The sequence below is a fragment of the Palaemon carinicauda genome, chromosome 10 (assembly GCF_036898095.1).
Source record: "Palaemon carinicauda isolate YSFRI2023 chromosome 10, ASM3689809v2, whole genome shotgun sequence".
In the NCBI taxonomy this organism is placed as follows: domain Eukaryota; kingdom Metazoa; phylum Arthropoda; class Malacostraca; order Decapoda; family Palaemonidae; genus Palaemon; species Palaemon carinicauda.
Window position 1 is genome coordinate 137,559,168 of NC_090734.1, and position 20,359 is coordinate 137,579,526.

The following is a 20,359-nucleotide window of genomic DNA, read 5'->3' on the forward strand; positions in this document are numbered from 1 at the left end:
ATTATTATTATTATTATTATTATTTTTTTTTTTTTTTTTTTTTTTTTGGGTGATCAAAGAATGAATTTCTTTTATTTGCATTTTAAAGCATAGATTTTCTTTGCATTCAATATATATATATATATATATATATATATATATATATATATATATATATATATATATATATATATATATATATATATATATATATATATATACATACATATATGTGTGTGTGTGCTTAAAACACAGGCCTGTTAAAAAAGACTTGTCTAACAGGAATACTAAACCCACAATGAGGAGGCCATTTACAGAGGTCAAATACCCTTCTGCCTTGGTGCATTAAAGCATTGTGTATATGCCTACCATACTTTGAAAGACATAAGATCTTGACGGAGTGGGTATGCTGCCAATATAATTGTGATAATTAAGGTGTTAATTTTGAGGATATGTCGTTTAGCCAAACGCGTACAGAGTATAATATTATATCAAACACACACACACATACACACACACACACACACACAAGCGTCTGTTTTCGATAAAAGATAAAAGAAAATAAATAGCAAATTTCATTGACAGCTATGATATTTGATCAGTCTTGAGATAAAACGTATGTACTCCAGCAAAAAGATAGAACTATCACATTTTGATATTGTATTATTAGAAAACATACAATAGTACTACAATATGGCATTAAAGTAGTTTTATCCTTAACGTTTTAACGTTTTATTATTACTTTAGTTCAGTCAACCTTTTCCGGAGTCTGCTACACCAATTTTCCCTTTTAACATTTTCGTAGAAAATAATTCACGCATTGCAGGCGTCCTTTATAATTCGATTAAGCATCCATTTATTTACTCGAGAAACGGGCTTAACAATAATAATATAAAAAATAGAGCAAATCTCCTTCACTGATCCCTTGCTACGTGGCACCATGCTCTGATAGTTTACTAAAGAGCATCCTGCCAAGTTCATATAAAGAAAGCCTTAAGCTTATGGAGTTGAGGATGAGAGGAGGAGGAGGAGGAGGATCAGTGGAAATTCATCCTGTATAAAACAAGAAATTTCGCCTCGTCGCTCAAGAACGAAATGACATTATCCCTTTCCGTAACAACTGGATTAAGAGAGGGTGACAAGATCATCTCTTCCTTAATCCATAGGCGCAGTGCACACGTGTTCTTATTACGCGCAAACACCTGCATTGTACTGCAGGTGGGAGATTTTTTTATTTTCTTTTGATGAAGATTAACAGATAGTGTGTAGTTCATGTTTCAATCGCTCCTTCGCTCAAGGAACTATTTCATAAGACGAGAAGTACCTTTCCAGCCTTAGAATAAGTCAGTGTAATTTTTCATGAAAAAAAAAAAAAAAAACATAATATGTAGATATTAATGCGATAGTTATTGCTAGGTGTTTAAAGATAAATAAATGAGAGACTTATTATCCAAGATCACCCACATATTTTAAGAAAAGAGGCACGCTTTTTTCAAACTCACTTTTCCTTTTGCATAAAAGAGTATTTTATATCTGCATTTACTTTTTAATAGCTTATCCGTCAGTTTTATTTCGTACCATTTTTTCTTTATTCTCCCCCGTGTTATATTGCTTTTGTTTCTTTTCGGAATCACTCTGATCTCTTTTTTCCCCCCATGGCTGTGTTTTCCTGGGACTTTTTATTTCCCTTGTTTCGCTTTTTTTCCTCGCTCAGTTCCCCCCAGGCTTTTCTTTTTATCATCACCTATTCTCCTTCCTTATTCGTCTCTCTCTCTCTCTCTATTTCCTGGTAGCTTGTGCTCACTTTTCTTTCCTTTGAATAACAAATGGATAATCCCTGGTTGAACTAACTCATTTTCGTTAAGGTCAGGGATTACAGTATTAATACACACGGCTTAACGGAGGGGCAAACTCACACACGCGTTATTTGGCGGGATAAATTACTTTTCGTTTCAAGAGCTCGGGCCATGAAGGTACTATGACAGTCCCGATCGTATGGTCGAGTTTACCGCGCACCACTGAAGGCGTTGCCGCCCATACGGCCCGATGCCCAGTTAGACCCTTGCTCTTCGAGCATCCTTTTCATTTCTTGCAACGTCGAAATGGCGGGTCCCGGTGATGCTGGGAAGGTTTGACTTAGTAATTATAGACTCTTTTTCTCGACGGTATTTTTTTCCGGGGGGAGACACCGGAGAGTCACAATTATAAGCGACGGATGAGAATAAAATAGGAGAGTGGAGAGGTTTCGAATGAAAGAAGAGAGAGAGAGGACTGGCCATTTCGCACTGCAGAATCGCCCTCCACCTCGTATTCGGGGATTAGAATTACCGGCGCCCTAGAGTTAAAACTTCGCTTTCAAGGGGGTTCAGCAACGAATCGGCAATTGCTGCTTAGAGTGGCTTTATTGGAAGGCATCATCGTCATCAAATCTTTCCGGAAGAAAGAAAGAACGGCCGAAAGCGCATCGACGGTAGGCAAAAGAGAGAAGGGGGGGGGGGAGTCATTGGGGATTTTTGCCATCATTTTAGAGTTGAAGATGACTGCGTTCCCAGTGCCTCTTAACACCGTCCAGGGACGAGCATCAACCAAATGCATTTATCTGCCGTATCAAAACAATCTTGTCTGTCACTTTTATTTCCCAGATGGTGAAAAAGGATAGATTGAAAAAGTCATATCGTCGATTACGACCCAAATTAGCTCATCACTGACAATGGCAGTCGTCACAGAACGCTCTGCCAAAGTAAAGCTTATTTGCCAAGTATTAGTGCCCTGCCTGGCTCTTCCAGTGTTCCAGCGGGCGAGGCATATTCAAGTGACACGCTAAATATCTTTGTGCTAAAGTGCACCTTTCACTTTTCCTAACCTTTATGAGACTTAATGGGGCATTTCATCTGCGCTGCAACCCGACTGATCTCTCTTAATCCTCCCTTATGTATATTTCCAAATGTTTTGTAAGTCAATATTTACATTTGCGATTAGGTGAGATAACGGGGTTGCGCTCTGTGCCACCCGGCTTTTTCTTCTTCTTCTTCTTCTCTTTCCTTCTTTTGTAGCTTCGTCTTTGTTGTAGACGTCCAGTCCTGCATTATTTTTTGGCAGTTTATCTCTCTCTCTCTCTCTCTCTCTCTCTCTCTCTCTCTCTCTCTCTCTCTCTCTCTCTCTCTCCCGTCCTTATGCACTGCTCTTTCCCGCACAAAACAAACAGTTTATCGTTATTTATAATTCATGTTTGTAAGAGGTATACAGAGTTTGAGGCTGAGATCTTAAGAAAAAAAAATGCCGAAGTAGAGAAAAAAAAGATTATAATGAGTTGAAGAAGTAAAACACACAAAAACATATCTTATCTTTTGAGATATTTTTACCTAACTATATTCATAAAAAGATTGAGTAGTCTGCGTGTTTATTATGAAAATTTTTAGACGTTCAGTTATCGTTAATAGTTGTGCAAAAAAAAAAAAAAAAAAAAAAAAAAAAAAAAAAAAAAAAATCTTAAATAAGAAAAAAATACTGATGTGCGGAAATTGGAGAAGAAAATTATAGCTATTGACTGTAAACACTGTTATATAAAAATGAGATTGCACATAACTCTAGAAAAAAGAGTAAAAGGGAAACTATGAAAATGAAAATAATAATAATAATAACAAAGATAAAAATTCCAAATCAGGTCAAGGTTGTCTCAGCAGCTTCATAGTCCTTCCCTCTCGCCAACCCCGAACTAACTCCCGTCGTCTTTTGTTATTATTGTCAGCGGCCATGTTGTTTTGTTATCTTTGTGAGGGAAGCTCTTGTTATCTTAGTAAGTAGACCATTCGTGGCGAGTTAATCCTTAAACCCTTATTTTACGAGATGCACACGGAGCACTGTTGTCGCAGCCTCCACCTCCCCCTTTTTGTACAAACCAGAAAATTTTGAATCGATCGAAGTTTAATCATTACAATCATGACTAGTTATTCAATGAAAATTTTAGAAGAATAAACTTAATTTGGGTGGCATTAAATATTTAGAGTATATGCTCTATAACCATTATTGCATTACAGATTTTAAAATACTTTTATTACTACCAGATTTATCTTATGTAGCATGCATCATTTGATATAAAATATGTGAAATGAATAATATTTATAATGTTTCTACTTTATTTCTTATCAGTTTCCCGACTTATGGGCGGATCCAACATGAACATGAATATGGGGAACATGACGTCACTATCGACATGCAGTATGGCGGACAACAAGGCGATGCAATTCCCCCTTTCACAACGAAGAAAACGACGGGTTCTTTTCACGCAAGCACAGGTAAGGACACCTCGCCCCCCCCCCTCCCTTTCTTACATTTCTTACAAAATTTTTTATCCTTTACCCTACCATAGTCTCTGAGTACTTAGTTACGTGATTTTCAAACATGAAAAGCTGAAAGTAACTGAACAACCAATATTTTCATGGTATGCCATAAGAACATACATAATTTTTCTCGTCCTTATAGGACAGAAAGATTCATTCTTCCCAGGAAGTTTTTACTCTGACGGCAGTTTTGTTCTTTTCAGCATTTGGATATACTGTATTTTAACGATGATTTGATTGGGGCTCAAAAGTTGCAAGTGTGAATAAGTTAGTGACTGCGCTGATGTTTTTCTCTAAAGTCACCCTCAGTTAAGAAAAACAGCTTAACGTTAAAAATTTAATTTTAAGTGTATATATATATACATACATATATATATATATATATATATATATATATATATATATATATATATATGTATATATATATGCATATATATATATATATATATATATATATATATATATATATATATATATATATATATATATATATATATATATATATATAAAAGAGTGTTTGTGTAACTATAAGAAAGGATTAATCTCACATTCAATGATGCAAACGAATAGAGGCTGTCCGAAGTTAATGTATTCTTGGGTCGATGCAGTGAGCTCTTAGTAGATTGTTGAATGTGGAAGACATAAAAGAGAAACAATTTATGAAAGAGTGGAAAGGGAGCGTATTAGTTTGAGAATGCGTGTGGAGGTAAATATAAAAGAACTAAGGAGGGTATATTTAGAAGCTGAAGGGAAACACACTGTGAGTTAATGAGTTTACCAGTGATAGGCTGAGGTAGAGTAGTATACCGTGATTGAATGGTTGAAATGAATAGTTGCTTTGATGTATAAAAAAAAAAAAAAATTATAAAGGGACTTGTAAGAATTATTTGTGCATGATATTACTTGGCATGAAAGAGAGAGTGTATAATGGAAATAAGATGGATGACCGACTGATTGATAGAAGAAAACAGTGTACGAGTAGGTTTTTATTTTGAAAAATGTTCGTTATCAAAAAGACATGTCCAAATATGAAAGTAAAGAACGAGCAATGGGAATGTTGATGCTAAGGATTTTCCAAAAGGTCAATGAGAGGTATTAATTTTTTATGATAGATACAGGTTGTTAAAATATATAAATGAGAGAAAGACTGGTTAGGTGTAAAATGGTTCTGAGACAATGATGTATTATCACATTGGGTGTTGAAAATATCTATAGTCTGAAATTTTTGAGAGAGAGAGAGAGAGAGAGAGAGAGAGAGAGAGAGAGAGAGAGAGAGAGAGAGAGAGAGAGAGAGAGAGAGAGATGTATTTAGGTCCAAAATAAAATGGAGTAATATGAGAGTAAACTGAAACTAGGAGAATGAAGCAATAAATGTTGGTATGAATGGTCGAAGAAAGGAAGTAGACGGTTTGCATGGGTATTCGAGAATATATCTAAATAATGAAAGTAAGATAAGGAAGGGTGAGTTCCGGAAGGGTGAATGACTGTCTATGGAAACCAAGGTGGGAATGCATAAAAGAATTGTATGGTCACCCATTATATAAACCAATAAAAATTAGAAATTGAAGAGGGATAGAGAAAAAATGAAAGTTCTATTTGAATACATTATATATAGCATAAAAAGAATTTAGAGGGTGGAAATTTGAAAAAATAAAAAGGTGGTAAAAATGTTAGTGTTGGTTAAAAGATAAAGTACTGAGCTTTGAGATGCAGTCCTGTGGTAGACAGAATGAAGGAAAATAGGTTGGTAAAAAGTGTATAATTCGGAAATAATTGAAAGGATGATGATATCAAGACCTAAAAAGTATAGTACAGATGAGTGAGACAATGGTATTGTAAAGGGAGAGCTATAACATCCAGAAAAGAAACAGTGCCTGCAAGATGGCGGTCATTGGGAAATTTCATGCACTATTGATGAGTTATGTGTAAGTTTATACCAAAGTTCTTGCGTGGAAGTTTCGGGCATGACGGGTTCATCCTGGATTTAGACATTAAGTATGAAAGTGGAAGGGACCGTTAACTTTTATTTAAAGGAACAACTCCATGTTCTGGGATGTGAATAAAAGTTGATAAATGTATACATAAGTTCACATAAGATTATACCATGATATTACTATAATGATTTTCGATATATAGCAACTTCATGTGATGAGATGATATTTTATTTTTCGTATCTTTTTTCTTTAGGTATACGAACTAGAAAGACGATTCAAACAGCAGAAATACCTCAGCGCCCCCGAAATCGAACAGTTAGCAGCCCTAATTCATCTTACGCCGACACAGGTAGGTCAAATACAATGAAAGAGAAACTATAATTGTGGCATATTAATCGCATGGTAAGCTAATGATTTTTGGTTGTATCTGAGTTTTCATTTTCTGCCTTGTTGTTTTACAGACATATAAATCTCATGGCATTGATGGGAAGATAGTAAAATCACATAATTCTGCATGTACACACACATACATACAGTATATATATATATATATATATATATATATATATATATATATATATATATATATATATATATATATATATAAATACTGTATATATATACATATAAATATATATATATATATATATATATATATATATATATATATATATATATATATATATATATATACGGAGAAAATACGACAACCTATATGTTATAAGCATAAAATGTTCATTATAACCGCGGAAGAAAAGTTAAGTCTTTTCGCTTTTCCTATCGTGTCTATAATATATATGTGTGTATATATATAAATATATATATATATATATATATATATATATATGTATATGTATATATATATATATATATATATATATATATATATATATATATATATATATATATACGGAGAAAATACGACAACCTATATGTTATAAGCATAAAATGTTCATTATAACCGCGGAAGAAAAGTTAAGTCTTTTCGCTTTTCCTATCGTGTCTATAATATATATGTGTGTATATATATAAATATATATATATATATATATATATATATATATATATATATATATATATATATATATATATATATATGTATGTATATGTATATATATATATATATATATATATATATATATATATATATATATATATATATATATATATATATATATATATATATACGGAGAAAATACGACAACCTATATGTTATAAGCATAAAATGTTCATTATAACCTCGGAGGAAAAGTTAAGTCATTTCGCTTTTCATATCGTGTCTATAATACATATGTGTGTGTATATATATATATATATATATATATATATATATATATATATATATATATATATATATATATATATATATATATATAATGTAAGTGCATAAGTTATACATATATATAAATGTGTGCGCGCGTTCGCATTCGAGTTCATGTATCAACATTAGCAAGGGTCCTTTGTCTACTCAAAGTCTCAGGATTCTGCTCTCTCTCTTTCTCTGAAATGTTAATACTCGACATATTTCAACTCCATTTCTTCTAGTATTAGCATGACTACGTGTTTATAAAGTATATGATTTTAAAAGGGACAATTTTGCAGATTATTAGCTTTTGTCTTCACTGCTCATTAAACTCAAAGTAAGATATCATATTACCTGAGAATAAACTGAGTACCGACTGTTTTCATGCGATGCTTCGAGTTCATTCAAGATTTACCGGGAACGCACTTCAAGACAGATTGGTGCTTTACATCATATGATTACATAAACAGAAGGTAGTTTTAAGTATAGCATATGCACAGTATACTGATGGAAAGCTTATGCAGTACTTCATGGTTTACTTTGCTTGTCTAAGAATAGATTTTGTTTACTTCGATTGAATTCTAATGTAGAATGTAAATACAAATATTGCATCATTTTAAATTATTTCTCTTCTTGTCTCTTTTCCATTAAAATATGTCGGTATTGTTAATGATAATATTTCGATAACTGATAATTTTAAACTGTATCTCTGTGTCTCTTGATTCACTGAAGATTCTGAAAGCTGCTTCTAAGGAATATCAGAATTTATAATGCGAGGCTGTATATAAAGTTGCCTTTGCAGCATCCAGTTATGCTCTGTCTTTTTTCTTTATTTTCTGGCTTTGATATCTAAATAAAAAGAATACGGTTTATTAAACCATATGAACAAATAAATACATGAAGTGTTGTTAAATGAAAAATACGTTTAACTTAATGTGGAATCAAACGACAAGCTGACATAGAAACTCACTTTAAGGACTCGCAGATTGAAAACAGAGGCGCGTGCACAATGAAAAGCCAGAAATACATGACAAAACTGAAACAGAGAGAGAGAGAGAGAGAGAGAGAGAGAGAGAGAGAGAGAGAGAGAGAGAGAGAAGCGAGGGTTGAAATACAGAAATAGCTAAACAAAGAGACAGAGGGAAAATAGAAAATGGAATCCCGCAGATGGAAGAGAAAAAATAGAAAACGGGAGTTACAGCAACGAACACACTGAGCAAATTAAAGTAAACAAGGAATAACTAAAAGGGAAAAAAGAACAAAGCTTGATAAACGAGAGTGCACAGGACCAACGGAAAATGAAGGGATGTACACGCAGGTTACAAATATTATTGCCTGTTAAACTCTAATAGCCGAGAACAAGGGTGGTGAGAGGCCAAGAGCGAGGGGAGGCCTTTATTAACAAATACTCTCTCTCTCTCTCTCTCTCTCTCTCTCTCTCTCTCTCTCTCTCTCTCTCTCTCTCTCTCTCTCTCTCTGTCTCTCTCTCTCTCTCTCTCTCATAATTCTTTTTCTGGAAGCAATTCATAGTTATCGAAAAAAAGTGTCTGTCCGGCTGCTCTGACATATATTTTCATATTGAAATTATGTGTTTTCGATACTGAACAGAATATTTTTTACCAGACTTCCATTCATTTCACGTTTTGTATATCCCTTCAGAAAGAGAGAGAGAGAGAGAGAGAGAGAGAGAGAGAGAGAGAGAGAGAGAGAGAGAGAGAGAGAGACAGAGAGAGAGAATATGGTTTTTAGTTTTCAATTTTCAAAAAGAGCTTATATTTCTTGTTTGATTAAGTGCATTATTTGTTGGTTCGACTTTTGTTTGCGTATCTTCGTCAGGGTTTCATATGTAGAGCTTTTGTTCTTTTATTGTAATAGCATCACTTATATACTGCAGGTGTTATGGATCCCTACACTATCTGTTCATCTCTATACAGGTAATATAAGTCTACTGTATATACAGTACATACACGAGCAATGAGCAAATAACGTCCATCTATACACTGATAGCGTTATACTCGTTCACAAAAATATGAAAAGTAAAAATGCAATATAATTTCAAATGGGACAAATTTACTTAATCATACTTTGTAGTCTACGGAACAAATACGAGCACCACAAAATCCAAAAGAGGTACCACCTGGGGCTAAATACCATTTGGCATACTTAAGTTCCCTTTTTTCTTTCATTGCGATTCATCATATTTCTTTTTGCATCTCCTGGTCATCTTTTATCAGTCCTTCTGCTTAATGGCGATGGTCTTCCTTTCTACTTTCATTTTTTACCTTTTCCTCCTGGCCCTTCTCTCCTCCTTTTCTTCCCCTTTCACCCGTTTCCCTACTTACCTCCTCATCATTGCTCGCTTGGTTGCACACGTCAAGCTTAATCAGGGTCGTAGACTCTACCCGTCCTCGAACTTGGTGTGCGTGTGTGTGCACGCGCGTGTACAAGACCAATAAATGTGAGACAGTTTTGTGCACCCGTAAGCGATTAGTCCTTCATCGCAAGACTACGTGGAACGATGGAAAAGTCTTCATGTTTACTATATGCACAGATGTACCAGGCTTCATACTGTACTGTTTAATATATTATGATAATGATTTCTTTGTCTTCATAATTTAAACAAGCAATATTTTAAAAGCTGCACTGGGCTCTGATTTCCCCATTAATGAAATACCTAATTAGATGATTAATTAAAGGGATTGAATACTTGTCAAAATATTAATTCTGCACGGCTGCTTTTTTAAGTGACTTTGTGATGTTAACGTACTGAAATTTTGAGGGACATAATATGCACAATACCTACGATTAAAATATCCAGTCTAGATAATTATACCCTTTCATTTCACGAAATACGTGCATATACTGTATGCCTTGGTATATGTATGTTTTAATCATACACATAATGTATAAATGTATATGGGTGTGTAAGTGAATGTATGCCCGAATTATATATATACTGTAGTTCATTTGAGGGTGAATCCATAATACCATCAATAATGTGACTTTTTGTTTACTTGTAGGTGAAAATATGGTTCCAGAACCACCGATACAAGATGAAAAGAGCGGCCAAAGAGAAGGCCATGTCCGATCAGAACCAGAATTCCTCAAGTAATAATCAGGTAAGAAGATTACAAAATTTAGGGGTTGAGCCACAAAATGGGCGAGCATTCTGGAACAGAAACTCTTGTAATGTTATACGCTGATTGTAATACTCATAATGGTTTACTTTAATATCAAATTGTTTTTACTCTCTTTTACGGCGTTAATAGCAATCTTGTTTTGATAATCTGTTTTTAATCCAATGTTGAAAATGTATATTTTCGAGTTTGCATGAAATAGTGACTTATATAAAAAAAACATAAAGCAGTAAATTGTAAGGATAAATGAAAGATATCAATTATCCAAAGGATATTTTAAGCTCTTAACAAAGAGCCAAATCACATTTCTAAAGGCAAAAATCTACAACTACAAAGCGGTTCCTTGGTTCAAAATGGAATTGAGTATCTATATATATATATATATATATATATATATATATATATATATATATATATATATATATATATATATATATATATATATATATATATATATATATATATACACATTAATCTCTCGAATGTAAAAGAAGACAAAACCTTGTAGCCGTGTGTAGAATAAAAATTGCCATATAGATTTAATAAGAAGAAAAAAAGTAAGATGAAAATTATAGTAAAAGCTAAGTTTCCCCTTCTTTCTTGAATCCACAGTCTGTGGGTTCCCCCAGGCGAGTAGCTGTGCCCGTCCTAGTAAAGGATGGCAAACCGTGTCCTTCGGCAGATGATCAGGACACAAATAATCACACCAATACCACACCCTCAACCACGCCCATCACCTCCTCACAACCATCTGCCGTCCATCATGCCCCAACTCAGCTCCAGGATCAGCACACGCCCACTTCCTACTCTGCCGCTGTTCATCATCCCGGTAAGTTGGGATTTAATACCAGTTAAGCTTTGGGACGAAAGTATTCAATTATTTTCAGTAAGTGATTGCTGATATATCATATGGCTTTTAAGAACACTCGATATCTTCCTCATACTATTTTGGTCTATATTTGAAACCTGTAAATAGTTTTGTATAGAAAAACTCAAGAACAAACATTAATTATTTCCACCATCAGTGATAATGTTGAAGGACTCCGTTTCTGTCTAAATTCAAGTAGTTTTCACATGTAATGTTTTCTTTGGCGTGGTAACTGCCTACATAACACTACAAATAATTTGGTAATGCAAGACACAACACTAAGCGTCAGTAATGATAAGTATTAAAGCTTTTTTGAAGAATATTTTAATCGATAATTGGACGAATGTTTCCCATATTGATTTTCCCTTTTATATCTCATTGCAGGAAGTCACGTGATCAGTGGAACCTTAGGGGGTGGCGGGTGCCCGTCCCCTATGATGTCGGAGCCTGGAGTAGGTGTTGGGGCAGTTTCGTCCTCTGTCTCTGCGGGCTGTCTTCCGCCCGTCTCCTCTATCAGCGGAGAGTACGCCCGCATGACTCCTCCAACCCACCACATGGTTACACCGCCCGCAACGCCACACAATCCTCCAAACATGTGTTACTTTCCCCTCCAAGGGCGTACTTGGTGAACAACAACGCCCGTTTCCCAGGCTTACTCTTTTCCTTAGTCATAGTTTCATTTCTAGTGCCCATGACCATCGCCCTCAACATCATCATTTTGTTTGGTTTGAGAATACGCTATGTGGAAATTTTATGGTATGTCATATATCATCAAGTTTCATTTATGAGAAATCATGACATGTTATCACATCCACCACTAGTGCCGCTATTATATGCCATTACACATAAACCTATTAGGTCAATATGAATTGTAATTGTCTCCCCGCCCCTCTTTGACCTTTAAACCACTACATTACGGTCCACTTACCCAAGTAGCTTAATTCGTAGCCATAAACCCCTATTTATGACTGAAAATGCTTCATTACTATTACGACCGACCCGAAAAATAAAGGTAAAAATAAAGCTAAGCAAATAAGTAGCCCCTTTTTTTCGAGTTTTTATTTATTCAATTGGAATACTTGAAATTATGTTGCGTTCCTCGTTCATGTGCATGTGACTCACTTAGCAGCTTAAATGAACCACTAAATCGTAACTAAGGTGTAACCCTGTGTCCCATTACTTTCAACCCACCCATTGTTTTCTATGAAAGAAAATATATTCTTGTAGAGATGTTCCGGCTTGCTGGATGACATTTAAAACTTCTAAACAGCTCGCCTTCAATGTACGTTTGTTAATCTTATAGCAATAGAAATCCTCAGGGTAGATGTTTTAAAAACATGGATTCGTGTTTACTTTCACTTATCCCTAAAAGAAGTTTTTTTTTTCCTCAATCAAAATATCCAAGAGTTGTGATATACAAAAGAAACAACTTGGAGTGAGCTTAATCTATCTGGATGCAATTGAATAACAAAAAATGACAATCTAAACTCATATCGACCCTCTTTTGATACCCGAATATTTTGTTTAAATTCAAGGGAAAATTTCCTTGTAATCAGAATACCAGACGAGGAGCTACACTTACTGGAAAATTATCAAGTAACATAAGTATATTTTTTTTCGAAAGATCTGTGAGAAATTACGGTAAAAGGTTTGAAACACCCGTAACCAAAGAAGACATCAACAGCAAACTAAATCTGAGTTTTACTAAATGAAATATTTGGGTATGGAGCTCTCATAAAATTCTTCTCCGAGAATTTATAGTTTAAAATTAAAAGGAAAAGTCTTTATCTTAAGAGGGCTGTTTGACTTGTATGGATCGTGAAAATTAGGTAACGTAGTATGTAGCTAAAGGAATGAGACTGATTGGATATGTATATTAAACTATGATTCCTATCAGTTACTTTAAGAAGAATCATTGATATGAGAAAAACAGTGAGAAGTCTAAACATCTCAGTGGGATATGCAATTCAATTTAGTCGAAATACAACGAATGTTATATTTAAGACTTTCCTTTCGTAGAACGACTGAGATGACTACAGAAAAATGGAGGTTTAATATGAATTAACGGACAAAGGACTCTAATTCCATTATTGTTCCCCTTCCTCCATAAAAATTGGGTTGAATATAATTAGTCCCGAATGATATATTTCCAATAGTGTATTTGTTTAGCAGATAGGAAAAACATTCATTAAATATATAATTAATATGCAATTAGCAACATACGAAAAATACGCGTTTCTGCTGAAAGGTGGGGATAAACGGGACCATTTTTACTCTCGTTTCTGAACGATTATAATTGAATTCTTATTAGCGACAAAAAGAACTCGATAAAAAAGTAATGGGTAACATTATCAACGAATTCGTTTTGAAATCTTTTATCCACTTGTAACGCTCAAAATGCAGTAGATAATCAAATGGTAATGTTAGTTAGGTGGCGTTAGAGCACGTCAGACTTCGAGACATATCAAAGCTCACTGAACGAATGATTTCAGTGTCTCGCGTAGCATTGTTAGGAAGGCTGTTATTGATAGAAGAGGACTATGTTAAGTGACTTAACGCATACGATAGTTTTGTTGATAAATACAGCAGTGATTTCAAGCGAATCAGTTGCTTCCTATTCGTGTCTTCTCAGAGGCGACAGAACCTCAAGATCTGTTGTTGATAATAGTAGGTACTGTCGATAATTCTGGAGACCCCAAACAGAGTTCTTCATCAACTATACAATAAAAAATACAGAAAACTTAACCTGGATAAAGAACTTTATATTCTGACATGAATAGAAGTAATATTAATTTGTTAGAAGTATATTGTGACAATATACTGTGTGTATGTATACATGTGTATGTATGCATGTATATATAAATATACTGGTATATATATTTATGTAGTGATAATGTATATATACACATCCAAGTATATAAATATATACATATGACATATACAATATCACAGCACTACACAGTGCTACCCTAGTGCCAAATATTTGTTGTAAATATAATTATATAACGTGTAGCAGCGTATACATATGTACAGACTATAATGTACTCTGGGCACATCCCTCACCTGTATTCTATCAACTATATTGAAATATGCACTTTACACATAAATTTAGGTTTACTATTTAAGATGTCAGACTCAGTATTAGTAGGTTCCCTCCCAATAGATGGCGTATGTGACTGAGAAACACAGGATTAATATTAATGTGACAAGACTTTACGTTGCTGACTAAACCTTTTTTTTTATTAAATAAAAGAATTTGCTGGAAAGTAACACATATTTATTGTAAGAATCTGTTCCCTTACGTTACTATTTCCTTAATGCAGCTCATTATTTTAGCTGCCTGAAGTACCATAGCCATAAGTGAGCAGTTTAAAGGATGAAATCTAAACGCCAATAAGTCTTTCACAAAATTTAGAATGTAATATGGAGTTCCCTTGGACTGTAAGTCACAGCAGCGTCACGTGGTTGCTTGAAAAACAACTTTGTAAAATCTGATTGTTCCACAAAGAACATAACAGACTTCTCATCGGGACTTCACTCTTATACCACGAGAGTGACGCAGTGGAAACGGTGAACGACGACGTAAGCACCCATGTGACCCATGTGACGAAAAACTAGGCCTTGGATCATTCCATCCTGACCCTTTAGTAATCATTGTTGCAATCATTATCATCATTAACCTCTCTTATTTCATATTCTTGGCTTCCTTGAACCCTGAGATGAAAAGTAAGTTATCTTAAGCTATTACTACACTGTAATCTATGGAGTACTAGCCACTTTTAACAGACCATTCCCTCACCCCAAGCCCTAAAGTCTCCACGGCCCTTTAAAAGAATAATACTAATACTCCATTCACCAGCCTCGAGATTCTGCCTTTGTCAAATTTCATACGAAAACAGAAGCGCCCAGACGGCAGGACCCGTGCCTTCGCTCATACAGAGGATAGCCATGTTCCTTCCTTCTAGTTTCCTTTATCAATCTTTTCTCCATACATTCATTAATCTAAAAAAATCCTATTCATAAAAGGTTTCATTTCAGAAAATAAAAAATCGAATTAAGTAGTCTCTTATCCCATTTTTCATAATCATTAGTAAATCCATATTTGCTCCTCTCTCCATATTGTTCCCTTCATTCCCACTTCCTATTTTCCCAACACTTCGTGGGATTTTCCCCCTTCACAGTATCTTCTAATTTCTCACCTTGAATTCCCATCACTAATATTATACATAAACGAAGTGCAAAGGTTTCCCATCAAACTTTTTAGTGATTAGATAGTTTTTTGAATAAAACATGTATTATAAGGACAGTTTTATTACCCTTAATATTATTTCTAAGAAGGCTATGAGGTATTTACAAGAATGCTTGTTCCCTTTCGCAATAAAAGAAAAAAAAAAACATAATTTCGGAAGGATTCTAATAAAATATTTGAAAAAAAAAAAAAACTCATTCTATGAAAAAATTGCAAATTAAAAGAAGTACTAAAGTCTATTTCCAAAACATTAAAAAGTTAACCTTTTAAAAGAAATTATTTACATAATGGTGTACTTATCACATTCAGGCATTTTTTTAAATTGACTACAAATTCAACTTGTTCGTAAATAATATAATAGTATCATAAATTTTATAAAAGAAAAAAAATGAAGAAACAGACATGTGAAAAAATTTAAAATATCAAATAATTACTTCCATGTATGTAAAAAAAATAAATAAATAATAATAATAAACAGTTCAAAAGCACATCCTAACCGGAATTCTACGTTTGATGAGTAAAGTTATTAAAATTATAAGAAATAACATATCTGGTTTATACTGAATAAAAAATAAAAAATATATGCGGTTCTAATAAAACAGAATATCCGCGAAAATTAGAAATTATAAGCAGCAGAAACACTAATTTACCTACAGATTTATCCCTGCCAATTCTACATCAACAGTGGGCAATCAAGTTCTTACACTACTGCTTTATAAAACTTCTCTTAATCTAATAAATAGATATAAAGAAACTGTGAGTAGCCTTCTATTAACTCTGATATACAGTAGCCTACTAACGTCCATTACAAACTGGAGAATTCAGAGCTTACAGCACTACCCCTGAGAAGGATATGATGTTTTTCATAAATTTATGCACTTTTATGTTGGAGTAACTCTGTTTAAAACAAAAGGATATTTGTGAACTAAAATACCATGATTTGTTTAATTGTTCTACGTGTCAACGTTATAGAATTAAGTAACCTCTGCAATGGCTAAGTAAATATAATGTTACCATCATTCACAAGTCATCCTCGTTTAATTCTATGCAAATTGATAATAAGGTCACAGTTATTGTCTCTACCTGCTGACCTTGAATTATAAGTTAAGTATCAATACTAAATATATACGGATGGGAATGCTAAAGTATAACATTTACGTCGTAAACAGACGTAACTAGGATTTTATCGATCGCATACTAAAGTATATTAAGAACGCTATCAGAATGAACATGAACGCCACTCCAGTTCGCGTTCACAATATGATAAAAGCAAACGATAAAAAGCTTTTCATCTCACTTACGATGTTCAAATAATTTTCCTTTCAGCAAAGGCTACAGTATTTGGAAAGCATTTGAAATGAACGGAAAGACCGTGTTCCCCTTATGAACTTTCCAGCGCCGTCCCTAAAAAGGTGGAAGTTGGTCGATGCTCTCCCTGCCTCTAACCCCTGACCTCCTGCTGTCAATAGGGAAGCAAGTGGCTAAAGGAGGAGGCCCTTATCTACGGGGACGACCCTGCTACACGTGTTCTCATTACTCTATGTCATAAAGTGAACTCTGTGAACAATCAGGCAAATTGTCAGCCAACTTCCATACACATATCTCGCCTAAATCTTTATTTGCAGAATTTACGTAAATATTGTTAAGTCTGACCATCATTTACAGTTCATTTGGAGAAAAAGTTGGATTTGTGCTCGGATTTTATCATACAATATACTTGACTGGACACAGAAACACCAATGCTGATAGAAAGAATTCCTTCTAATATACATTGTTTTATAAAGCTCGTAAATATTCTCAATTTTTCTAAAGTTTCTTACTCAACTATGACAGATATTTGGATGATAAACTATTACTGGCTTCATTTTTTGTACTACCTTGAATGACTTCACTTTTTATCCGTTTTAGGTTTAGCCATATCGCTAAATTTGTACCTGTTTTACTAAACTATCTAAATGTATACATGAGTACAAACTGATAATCTTTATATCTTGAAATCTAAAAAAAACCTGCATTACTTAATAGAAAATCTCTTGGAAGTGTGATTTCATTTGATGTTTTTGCTTTTAAAAACTGCTGCAAGAATATTCTTTTCGTAACAATTACCAAATAAGTCGGCAACTAATGCCAATAACAAATAGCTGAATAAAGGCAAAAAATTGAAGCCCGCCACCGGTGCTAAGCTCATTAAAATGATCTATTTCGCAGTTTGGTAAATAGTACTGAATAAGAATTTTAAAGGAAATTTTTCATTACAACATTTTTCTTGATCACGGAATAAATTGGCATAAAAAGGCGTATAGATTATAAAAATACTTCCACCAATGAGTGTAATGTTTTGTAAATTGAACATGCAAATCTCAATTTCAAGTTACTCATCCATATGCGTATTTACAATGTGCTATTCTTTTCTAAATAGGCTGATGGATAGAATCAAAAGTTACTTTTTAATATGATCTAAATAAAACAGGAGAAACATATACAAGTACTACAAATAATACAAATAAGAAACATAATCTCTTCATATCAGAGTAATTTGTCTATTGCCAGTATGTTTCGACTCTGAGGCATAGGTTCTAAATCTAGCTAGGAAGAGACCCTTATCATAAAAAGAACTTTCCCCAGGCTGGATCTTTATTCCTGAGGCAAAGAGAGGTAGATATTGAAATTCGTGTGTTGATCACCATTTGAAAGCATAAATATCACGGTTTTTTATAGATCAAAGTCTCACAATTACGTGTGTAGTTATCATAATAATACTTGCAGATACCCTGAGCTATGATGTATAATGAATTTTCTCCACATAAAAGCAATTTAGACAACAGAAATGTTAAGTGCTATTGCGTTTTTCGGATTCCCTTTATCATTCGTATTAAGAGCGAAACATTTTCTGAAAAGTACAGAACAATTTTCCTTCATATCATTGCAAGGAAAACCTCGAGAGAGAGAGAGAGAGAGAGAGAGAGAGAGAGAGAGAGAGAGAGAGAGAGAGAGAGAGAGAGAGAGCAAGCGTTTATAAAAAATATATAAAGAGGTTAATTGACCTTTTTACTCCAAAAGATACGAGAAAATAATGAGAAAAATTATACCGAAACCTTTTACCAAAACAAACACGCCGTTTAATCGAAGGTCAAAACCTAAAAACGCAAATGGTTAATGAATTTTTTTTCTCACGATTCATCTCAATTAGTCTCCTCTTAACAATGGCTTACTAAACAATAATGATCGTTATAGACCAGCATCCTGAACGGATCCAGAAAATATGGAATATGTTTTTTTTCTCAAAGAATGTTAATAGATAAAAAAAAAAAAAAACAGATGTGACTTGCTAATACAATAAATAAAAGTTATGAAGAAAATTATGGTTATATTTTAATTGCCAATAGAAATACTATACATTTCCTCGTCATTATTCCTAGCAAGATGATGATATCTTCATCATTTTATCCTTTTCTCAGACACATCAGACTGACTGAAAATCTTCTTTGAAATCACCATAAGAATTAGGTTTTGAGGGACAAGCAAAGAGTACCAGAGCCGAATGAAGACACCTTCAATGCAACTACGCAGCTCAATTACAGTAGTTGTATGTTGACGAGGTACTGCAGAAGAATCAAATTTGATAAATATAAGAATCTTTTATTCATCTTCTTCTAATTATTAGATAATAAGAGGCGATAATGGCCAAAACATTTCTGCAACCTTAGCGTGGTGAAAGGGTTTGAGTGGTGATGAAAACTAGCCAAACCTCAGACATGAATAAAAACATGTATGAGGCCTTTGCCCTGCACTGGACTAGAAACGGCTGTATTTATAGTTGTTTCATATATATATATATATATATATATATATATATATATATATATATATATATATATATATATATATATATATATATATATATATATCGGTTACCCATCAAGGGTTACTGGTGCACTTACACTTAACACCTGAAGTGAATGAATCCTCTTTGCAGAAAAACTACACAAAATGAGTCATCTTATACACCTAAATAGAGGGCTCATAAGTATTGCTTCAAACACCCCTATGGAAAAACTGCGCTAATCCACACAATTACGCCGCTTCCTGAATATCAAGTACTTTCCTATGCCCTAACTAATGCACTCCAAGTATCCTGTGCTGGAAGGTTTCAATCAGATCCTCCTACCAAACGCTTTCAGAATGCACACTATTTAAAAATTTAATGTTCGTTATTTTTCATGACTAAATATCTGAAAATACAGTAATGCATCTTTTCACCCACGCAAATATCTTTCCAAATCTCCATATTTCTCACCGTTTTTAGATTTCCTTTAGCAAGCTACACCGTTATTAACTGTTTATTTGAGAAACTTAAACCTACTTACTTTGATTCTCATTCAACACCAACACTTTACTTCCACTTTCATTGTTCATCAATAAACACACGATATTTTCCTAGTCTTCTCCACAAATCCTTACTTAACCATCATCCATCATATCTTCTATATACAATAAAGAGCTAGTGTCTGGCTGTATGTGTGTGTATATATATATATATATATATATA

The 20,359-nt window shown here is 33.7% G+C and overlaps 1 protein-coding gene across 1 annotated transcript in view; it reads left to right on the top strand.

Annotated features, from left to right (window-relative positions):
* LOC137648815 (thyroid transcription factor 1-like) overlaps positions 1-15,853 on the top strand; it is a 62,390-nt gene extending 46,537 nt beyond the window's left edge. The window contains exons 2-6 of the mRNA XM_068381972.1: positions 4,129-4,274; positions 6,507-6,602; positions 10,577-10,675; positions 11,306-11,522; positions 11,946-15,853. Of these exons, the coding sequence (XP_068238073.1) occupies positions 4,129-4,274; positions 6,507-6,602; positions 10,577-10,675; positions 11,306-11,522; positions 11,946-12,190 (803 nt within the window). The 3' untranslated portion in view covers positions 12,191-15,853. The remainder of the gene's footprint in view (positions 1-4,128; positions 4,275-6,506; positions 6,603-10,576; positions 10,676-11,305; positions 11,523-11,945) is intronic.
* The last annotated feature ends 4,506 nt before the right edge of the window (positions 15,854-20,359 follow it).